Source organism: Tupaia chinensis, unplaced genomic scaffold (assembly GCF_000334495.1).
Source record: "Tupaia chinensis unplaced genomic scaffold, TupChi_1.0 Scaffold149831_1, whole genome shotgun sequence".
NCBI classification, from domain to species: Eukaryota; Metazoa; Chordata; class Mammalia; order Scandentia; family Tupaiidae; genus Tupaia; species Tupaia belangeri.
Window position 1 is genome coordinate 1,552,317 of NW_006209676.1, and position 10,431 is coordinate 1,562,747.

General features: G+C 43.0%; 1 protein-coding gene across 1 annotated transcript in view; it reads right to left on the minus strand.

Annotated features, from left to right (window-relative positions):
* The window catches only part of PCCB (propionyl-CoA carboxylase subunit beta), an 83,757-nt gene that overhangs the window by 61,496 nt on the left and 11,830 nt on the right, over window positions 1-10,431 (minus strand). Inside the window, exon 5 of the mRNA XM_006171544.3 lies at window positions 8,584-8,697. Within this exon, the coding sequence (XP_006171606.1) occupies window positions 8,584-8,697 (114 nt within the window). The remainder of the gene's footprint in view (window positions 1-8,583; window positions 8,698-10,431) is intronic.

Consider the following 10,431-nt stretch of genomic DNA (forward strand, 5'->3'; position numbering starts at 1 on the left):
GGAAAGAGAGAAAGCAAGCTGCCAGGTCTGGGATTTGAACTATAGTCAGCCGTGTGGGAGCTTAGTGTCCCAACCACCATGCCACTTGCTTGCCCCAGGCAGTTGATTTTTAACCAAAATGTCAAGACAATTCAATGTGGAAAGAAGAGCCATATATAAAAATTTTTTTAAAAAGTGGTAGACAGGATGAATTTAGATCCTTATGTAAAATCATACAAAAAAAATGAACATAAAATGTATGAGGCTCCTAATGTAAGAGAGCCAAACACACAAAATTCCACAAGAAAATGGTGGAATCCTTTTGCTGCACTGCTCCACAGATAGCAGGATGGGTCAGCAGTAGCTCTACTGGAGCCACCCGCACAAATTCGGCCACGGTTCTCACTCTTGCCATATGTGCTCAAACTGGCATGGTCGGATCCAGAAATGAGGCCTGAACACGAGTCATCATTGGTTCCGCCAGAATGAGAAAGACACAGGCTTCATCAAGTTGGACTAAGTGATTTTCCTTGAATGGACTCTCCAAGATAACCACCCAGTGAAAGAAATCATGTTGGCTATTTGTATATAAAATAAATTTGCAGGACCAGCAGTTGGTGTAATGGCTATGTCGCTGGACTCCCACGTAGCAGGCCGTAATTCAAGTCCTGGGCCCGGTGGCTTAAACTCACACCGGGCACGTGTGCGTGCGTGCCCAAGATCCTGAGAGGAGAATGAAGGAAAAGCAATTGCAGCATGGCCATCCCTCCTGGGGGGTGATTTCTCGCCTTCTGTCTCTCTGTCTGTCTTTCTGGTGAGTGCATGCGCCCTATAGCAAAAACCTCCCCCTCCCCAAAAAAATGTTAAACTTCCATTAAAAAAGAAAACAATGAACAAAATCTTCGTAACTTTGTCTTAGGCACAATTCCTACATATGACAATGAAAGTAAACCAAAATAAAATTTATTTTGATTAATTGGACTTGGAAATTAGAAACTTTGGCACTTCAAATGCCACCATTAAAAAAATAAAGAGACAAGTCATAAATAGGGATAAAATACTTGTAAATGACATATCTAATAAGAGATTTGTATCCACAACACATGACGAATGCTTATAATTCAAAACCACAATTACAAAATGGGCAAAAGAGCTGAATAGACAGCGAAGAAAATACACAAAACCTAAACTGTTATAAAAAGATGTTTGAGGGCACAAGTTGCTTGGGCTACCTAGGCTCAGGCTGCCTGAGTCCATTTCCACTCTATCTTTTTGTCTCATCTTTTCTACTTCTTCCATAATAGCGCTAAGCCTGGGGGTGGACGCCAACAGATTGGTGCCAAAAAACCCGGGATCCAGACACCGGGACTTCTGGACAACTTGGCTTCTAGACGACCCTGGCGGCCCATCTCATACCTTTCTCGGCTACCTCCAGAGGTCCAGTTTGGATTCCCTCTCGGTGCGTACGACCTGCACACCATGAGCTGGCATCAGACGCTGCAAAACCCGATACCGAATTTCCAGCTGAACATACAGGAGAAAGAGAGGACCGAGAAAAGAAAGTGCAGTCCAGCCACGGCAAGTCCTAGCACTTGGGGTGACATCAAAGCATTAGCCAATGATGCTCAGGAAATGCTGAAGAAACAAGATAAAGAACCAACTCCTGAGAACTTGTTCATTGCTATGTGTGCCAAATTGACTGCTAACTCAATGAACACTTGTGACCAGGATCTCATTCTTGCAAAAACAAAAAAATGTTAACTATGCTATTGGCTTTGTTCAATTGTCTGTAGACTGGATTTTTACATGTATGACCTACATGTTTAATTATTTTAGTTAATCTATCTCATAATAGGTTATACTGCCTTAATTGCATAGCACCAATGCTGCTCTCTAAGGAAATAATGTTAACTAATTTTATACTATGCAACTTAAATGTTAGAGTAGTCACATAATGCCTGTGTGTATCCCTTGGTGCTGACCTCCCTCCTAGCAACTCAGGCCATGTTGGCTTTAAAACAAAAAAGGGGGAAATGTGGGGACATGTGCTGAGCAAACACCACATGCTCTTTTGGGGTTTGGCAGAACCTTGTAACTTGTCTTTCCCTGACCTTGGCTGCAGACAGAGCAAGGGTGGAAATTACTAGGGGCGTTCCAACAGACACATCTGATGGACTTCAAGAAACATCTTGACCCCAAATAGTAAAATCCAATCCCTGCTCTGCATCTGAAAGGTTCTTTAGCCTACTCTGGGTGTGGTGGCTCACTCCTTATGGAGAAGTTCTTTAGCTCCTTCCCCATACCTAACAGCTAGTTCTCTGCATTAGAAAGGAAGATGAGATTTACTCTAGATGGGATTACTGCCAAGGGATACACCTTGCCTTGGGTGTGACTAATCTCTTATAGATTTGTTAATGGCTTCTTATTGTCTGTAACCTAGCAACCAAACATACATGTGTAATATCTCCTTGTACTATAAATAAAGACATCCAGTTCATCTGGGTGGCACAAGTTGCTTGGGCTACCTAGGCTCAGGCTGACTGTGTCCCTTTCTACTCTAAAAAAAAAAAAAAGATGTTTGAAATGATTTGTCAGGAAAATGTGATAAGAACTACAGTGAGAACTACTACATACCACTAAAATAACTATAATATAAAGATGAACAATACCGGGACCAGCAGATGGCATAACAGTTACATTGCTGGACTCCCACATGGCCGACTGCAGTTCGAGTACCAGACCCAGTGGCTTCAAACTCAAGCTGGATGCTTGTGTGTGCATGTCAAAAATCCTGAGGGGAGAATGGAGAACTGACTATAACATGGCCATCCCCTCGGCGGGTGATTTCTCGCTTGGATCTCAGTCTCTGTCCCTCTCTCCAGCGACCACATACACCCTATAGGAAAAATCTCCCTAAGAAGAAAAAAGATGAACAATACCAAGAGTCGGCAAGGATGTGGATGAGGATGTACAACCTTCAATATACTGCTCTGATGACATAAAATGGCACAATCATCTTGGGAAATAATTTGGCAGTTCTAAAACCTTATACATAAACTTATCATAAAACCCAACAATTGCCTGTGAGGCATCTACCAAAGGGTCATGAAAAACACACAACCACACAGAGGTACGGTATATGCAGTGTTCATGGCAACATTATCCACGACAGCCAAGCAGAAACAACCTAAATGTCCATCTCCTGGTGAATAGATAAAGAAAACATAAAAATATTCAATATAATATTATTCAGCAACAAAAATTAAAATGAAAAGAATGGACTGATACATAGTAAAATATGATTATATGATTAAGTCTCAAAAATACAATGCTCAGTGAAAGGTTCAGATGAGAAACATCTACAGAGACAGATGACCAGTAGCCGCCCCATCTGAGTGAGACTGACTGCACACAGGCAGCAGGAGCTTTCTGGAGGGAAAGGCTCGAAAACTGCAGTATGGTGATGGCTACACAACTCAAGCAATTTATTAAAAATCACTGAATTGAGGGAACCAGCAGTTAGCGTAATGGCTATGTCGCTGGCCTCTCCCGTAGTTGACCGCAGTACGCGTCCCGGACCCAGTGGCTTAAAACTCACGCCGGGCGAGTGTTGAGGCATGCCAAGGATCCCGAGAGGAGAATGGAGGAGAAGGGATTGCGGCGTGGCCATCCCCCCTGGGGGGGGCTTTCTCGCTTTCTGTCTCTATGTCTCTCTCTGTCTGTCTGGCGAGCGCACGCGCCCTATAGCGAAAAACCTCTCCAAAAAAAAGAAAAGAAAAAGAAAAAAAAAATCACTGAATCAAATGCTTACAACAGGTGGGCTCTATAGTTATAAATGATACTTCAATAAAGCTGATTAAAAGTAGGTCAAGGTCAGGACTGGCAGGTGGCATGGTGGCTAAGAGCACTGAACTCACACATGGCCAACAGCAATTCAAGTCCTGGACCTGGCAGCTTGCTATCTCACTTCTTTCTCTCTCTCACTCTGTTCCTCTCTGGTCAAATTAATAAATGGATAAGTAAAGTTAAAAATTTAAAAATTCCTGGGACCAGCAATTAGCGCAATGGCTATTTTGTTGGGCTCCCACATAGTGGACAGCAGTTTGAGTCCCAGGCCCAGTGGCTTAAACTCATGCTGGGTGCGTGTGCGTGCATGCCCAAGATCCCGGAGAATGGAGAAGAGATTGGCATGGCCATCCCCCCGGTAGGTGATCTCTCGCTTTCTCTGTCTCTGTCTCTCTCTTTCTGGTGAGTGCATGTGCCCTATAGCAGAAAACCTCTCAAAAAAGTAAATAATTTTTTTTTTTTAAATGGTAAGATCATGGAAGAAAAGAAAGACAGGAAGTGTTCCAGAGTAAGGGAGACTAAAGAGATGACAGGCCTAGCCTCAGTGGAGCAGGCAGGAGGGAACAATCCTGGGGGGTCTCCCAGGTTCTCAACCTGGGTCTACCCGAACACGTAGGTGATCATCCTGGAAGAGGACCACAGTGTGAAGATCATGTTGATGTCCCTTTCTCCCTGCCACCTCAGGAAACAAACTTAGAAAGAGAGAGATATGGAATCAACACATGGAGTAACGGTTAACTTGCTGAACTCCCACAGAGTCGATCATGGTGCACGTCCTGGACCCGGTGGCTTAAACTCACACCAGGTGTGTGTGCATGTGTGCCCAAAATCCCAAGAGGAGAATGGAAGAGAAGGGACTACGGTATGGCCATCCCCCCTGGGGGGTGATTTCTTGCTTTCTGTCTCTCCAGAGAGTGCACATGCTCTATAACAAAAATCTCTGTCAAAGGAAAAAAAAAAAAAAAGGAAAGAGAGGTATGAAAAAAATATAAATAAATGGAACCAGCAGTTAGCGTAATGGCTATGTCGCTGGACTCCCACGTAGTCGACCGTGGTTCGTGTCCCGGACCCGGTGGCTTAAAGCTCACGCCGGGCGCGTGTGCGTGCGTGCCCAAGATCCCAAGAGGAGAATGGAGAAGGGATTGCGGCGTGACCATCCCCCCTGGGGGGGTGATTTCTCACTTTCTGTCTCTATGTCTCTCTCTGTCTGTCTGGCGAGCGCATGCGCCCTACAGTGAAAATCTAAATTAATAAATAAATAAATAAATAAATAAATAAATAAATAAGAAAGAGAAGGACAACTAAAGGCAATCCTTAATCCTAGATTAGATACTGGCCGGGGAGGGGGGCGGGGACTTGCTACAAAGGGGAAGTATTAAAACCATTTGATGACATCTGAACAAGGTCTGATGAATCAATGTTAAATTTTCGGATTTTACTGCCATATTCTGATTACATTAGAGTTTCCTTGTTCTTATCCAATGAAGGACTTAGAGGTAAAGAAGGCTTAGTATCTCTATTTACTCTCATATATTATATTTCAGAAAAATACAACATACAGATATGTGTGTATATGTATATATGTGTGTGTGTATATATATACACACACACACATAGAGAATAATAGAGCACATGTGAAAAAATGTAAACTACTGGTGAATCTTGGGTAAAGGACATAGGGGAGTTCTTGTACTATTCTTAGAATTTTTCTATGAAGTTTGAAATTATATCAAAATTAAGTTACCAAAAATTAACAGTACAAGCAGAAATAAAGGAGCGGAAGTCAATATGACAAGCGGTATCAGTACACAGTTAATTAAGCAACGTAGGTATTCCAGTCACTAGAGCCTACCCCTGAAAACTAAGTACAAAAAACTAAACTGCCTCAGCCATTACTCAAAGGTCTGTCAGACTAGGTGACACGCTAACCCAGTCGGGCTCTAAGACAGGGTGGTCACTGACACTTCTCTTAGGACGACATTTCGTTCGTTTATCCCTAACACAGAGGAATTCCCAGACTGGGAACAGTAGACCTTCCAGGCCTAATCAACTGTTCAGGCCTAACCACCCACAGAATTCTCCCCAGTGGGTTATCCCTGGAGCTCAGTTTAAAGATGAAAAAGGTTTAAGATCGGAGCCAATAGGTGGTGTGGTGATTAAGGGCACTGGACATCCTCATGGCTGCCGCAATTGAGTCCCAGACATGGTGGCTTGCTTTCTCACTTTCCCTCTCTCTCTCTCTCTCTCTCTCACTGTCTTGTCTCTGGTCAAATTAAAATAAATAAAATAAAACAATTATTTTTAAAAATTAAAATAAAAGTTTTAAGGCCTACAAAAACTGGCTTCTCAACTAACAAAAGCACTACTATAACAAGCAATAGTACCTTACAGAAAGTAAATACACACTTTTCTGACTGACCTCAAAGTACAGTGGCCAGGGGTGAGAACCCTGAAGGGCCTGCAGGCCAGGAGGCGACCAGAGCAGCTGGCCTGATTAGAAATGTCTGCCTGTCTCTTTCCTTTTCCTCTCCTCCCTGGAAATGCTGCCAGTTTCTACCTAGCAGTCTCTCTCTCCCTCATCCCAATCCCCCTTACTAGCTCTCTCACAATACACCTCATACCTGGAATAACACAGTGTTTCCTGTTCCGTTTCTTTCTAATAATTTCAGCCCGTAAGTAGAGAGAGCTGAAATGATGCTCACCAAACGTTTCTGACTGGTGGAACACAGGGTGACTTCGTTCATCTTCGCACCACGACGTCATCCTTATAAAGTGATCCGATAATGTTTTCATCAAAAAATAAGTAGAGCACCACACTTATTTAAGAATAATTTTCTTTAACTTTATTTATCTATTTTTAATTTGACCAGAGAGGTGACAGAGAGAGAGAGAAAGCAAGAAAGCAAGCCGCCAGGTCCGGGACTCAAATCACGGTTGGCCATGTGGGAGTCCGGCACCCTTGACCACCATGCCACCTGCTGGCCCCCAAGCACCACACTTTTTGTTGTTGTTGTTCTTACAAATGTTTATTTTCCTTCAAATGTATAGTGTTTTGCTGTAATGATGTGAAAAGTCTTCATTTCCCTTTTTCCAAGTGTTGAGGTTCAAAAAAGGCAAGGTCTTAAACATAGACTAATCTTCATCTCTTCAATACCTTGTATATTGACTTAGTTCCATAGGTAAGTATTTATATTAGTCTTCCTCAGGGATTTATACACCTGTGTGTGTGTGTGTGTGTGTGTGTGTATTCCTAAACAGCGATATACAAGCTTTTTATCCTCATCTTACCACCTGACAATAAAACTTTTTGTCTTACATGGCTGTTCCTTAGTCAAGGTCATTTGCAAGAGTAAGTCAGTTTCTGAAGAACTACTGTTTGGTGGGTGAGGGATCCATTGAGGGATTCTCATTAGTTTTTTCCCTGTATTCTGATCCACGGGACCTAAAATCTGGGATTTTGGTCGCTTGAAGATGTTTGTTCACTTTCTCTTTCTTCCTCTGGACAGAATCTGGTGACATCTTCTAAATGCATTTCCCTCCTTCCTTCCAAATAGGTCTGCTTTTCACTTTGGGACCTCTGTAGGGGGAAGAAGGTTCGGCGGCGGCGGGCAGCTGTGCAGCTGGGCTGAGCAGCTGCGCGGTGCACTCTAGCACCACACTTTTTAGAAAGGGTATAGCGACTAAGGCGCTGGACTCCCACATGCTCAACCATGGTTTGAGTCCCAGGCCCAGCAGCCTGAAATTAATGTCAGGCATGTGTGCATGCGTGCCCAAAATCCCAAGAGAAGAATATAAGAGAAGGGATTGTGGCATGGCCACAGTGGGCATGATTTCTTGCTTTCTTTCTCTCCATCTCTCTCTGTCTCTCCAGTGAACACATGTGCCCTGTAGCAAAAATCTCTCTCTCAAAAAAAAAAATCCTAATTCTAGCAAGTATCAGGCCCTCCCCACTCCCACCAGAGAAAGACAGACAGAGAAGGAGAAGAGAAATCATCCCCCTCCCATGAGGAATGATCACGCCACGATCTCTTCTTCTATATCATCCCCCCTTTCAGGATTTTGAACACACACACACAAGCACTGGAATGTTCCCCAAGCTGCCAAGTCTGGAACTGAACCATGGGGTTGGCCATGTGGGATAACTGCCTTACCACCAGGCCACAGAGCTAGCCCAGTTTTGTTTTGTTTTTTAATTTCTTTCTTTTGTGAGGATAAGAGAGTGAAAGAGAGAAAAACAAGAGTCTTCAACAGGGCCTCACACCACAATCCTCCCTCCAGAATTCCCAGTCACCCCAGACCACTGGTACGAGTGCCAGGCCTAAGCAGGTGGACCTGGGAACTGAACCCCCATCCTTTCATGCAACGGCTTCCAGCACTGCAGCGTCTTGTACTACCACTGCATCACCACAACTGGGCCAACACGTCAGCTCATTTTAACTTTCCATTGTCCCTCTCCCGTGCTTTTTTCAAAAAAGAAAAAGAAGAAAAATATTTAAGTGATTTTCTCTTATGAATGATCTTTAGCATTTTTTTCTTAGAGAAGTGGCTCTCTAAAAGAAAAAAGAAAACCCTCTCTACCCACTCTCTCATGTTTTTCGTCCATCCTTCACCGACCCCAGTGGCATAGGAAGGAGCCACAGGACAGACACAATGGGGCAGAGAACGATGAAGACAGAGGGCAAGTTCTGACCAGGACACAGATTAGAAAACTAAGCCCTGATTCATTCACTCTTAATCCTCTAGTCACAGGTTTCTCACCAGAAAGATGTCCGCATAGCCAGCCAAGGATTCCACCCCTTCTTGGATCCGTGCTCCCCCGGAGTCATTCAGCCCGATCACTGGAGCCCCCACTGTTATGGCCTGGTCCATGATCTGAGACAGCACAAAAGTCTTTCATGAGACAACAGTTCTTGCTAACAAGAACAGCACTTACTGAGCACCACATGTTTTCTGCAAAATGTTCTGGGTGTATTTTTCCAAAAAGAGGGTTTCATTCCTGGTGATGATTAGATATGTTCATGGGAAACAGAAGACCAGATATTTAAAAGGCTGATTAAAGCCCCCAAACATAAGCTAAAGTGTGTCTCACTAGCAGGAAATAAGACCGTTCATGGCAACCACGTCTAGATCCACAGACTCGGGCTGGAGCATTTTTTAGCAGCTGGTTTTGCTCCCAGACAGTCTGAAAGAACTGACGGTAGACAGAACGACAGAGCAGTATTTACACAGACGTTGACCCATCTGTTATCCTGAGGCCAGGCCCAGGCCTGCGTTTCCTTCTAATGTGACAGACTTTTCTCAGGGTCAGTAGTTCTGACAGCATAATGAACAGCATTCCCACAGGCCAAAACAGTTTCCAAAGCACTTTCACTTACATTATCTCATTTAACCATCATAACAGAAACAGTAAAAAGAAAAATCAGGGAACCAGCAGGTGGCGTGGTGGTTAAGGTGCTGGACACTCCCACATGGCTAACCAAAGTTCAAGTCCCAGACCTGGCAGCTTCCTTTCTCACTTTTCTCTCTCTCTCTCATGTCTCTCTCTGGTCAAATTAAAATAAATGAATAAATAAAATAAAATTTTAAAAAAAAATAGTTCTTTTAAAAAAAAAATCAGGAAGGCTTGGCAGTTAAGTGACTGACCCCAGGTCTCGGGACTAATACATAACAGGACCATGTCTGGAATAGAGGCGTCCTATTACAGGCAGAAGCCCTGCCCAGCTACTAATACTGAACTCCACCTATAATTTCAGAATTCTCCAAATATGATCTATCTTTTTATTCCTCCTCAGAGCATATAAATCGAGCAGTGCCTTTAAAATACCATTATGCCTTTAGCACCTGTACTCTCCACCTAGAACCCCACCTTGAACAGATTTCAAGGGGTCTGCGAATTACCATGGAGAAGACAAATTTACATCTTTACTCACTAGCTAATCTTTAGCATTTCCTTAAATTATGAATGTAGGCAACAAACCACAGTAGTGTTAGAAAGATCTATAACTTCATCACTAGTAGAAGCCAGTTATTTTATTTAATTTTCATCTTCATTCAGGATAGAGCACATGCACACATGAAAGAGAGGTGAGCTGAGTTCACTCCCCGGGATCTGGTCATGCCGCCACTCCTTCCTCCAGTCATCCCACCGATATACGCCCATGTGTTAGGCAGACCAGGACTGGGATTTGGATCGTGGTCACCACGTGGAACCCAGGTTCTCCTGAGCAGTGCATTACCACTACTACAGCAGAGGGCTAGTCCCAGAAGCCAGTCATTGTACGGCACTTTGAAACTGTTGTAGAAATCCTAAAATACTGTTTTCATTCATCTCTATTTTGAAGTTATACCAGAGATTAGATCAACTACTAAGTCTTGTTCCTTAATATATTAAAAAAGAAGCAAATATACTACAAATGTAGGGTTTCTTAAATATCTTTAAATCTTTTTTAAAATAATTATTGTATTTAACTTTATTTCATTTTAACCAGAGAAGAACAGAATGACAGAGATTTTTACATCTTTTTTTAAATAATTATTTTATTTAACTTTATTTATTTATTTGATTTTGACCAGAGAACAGAATGAGAGAGAGAAAGCGGGAAAGAG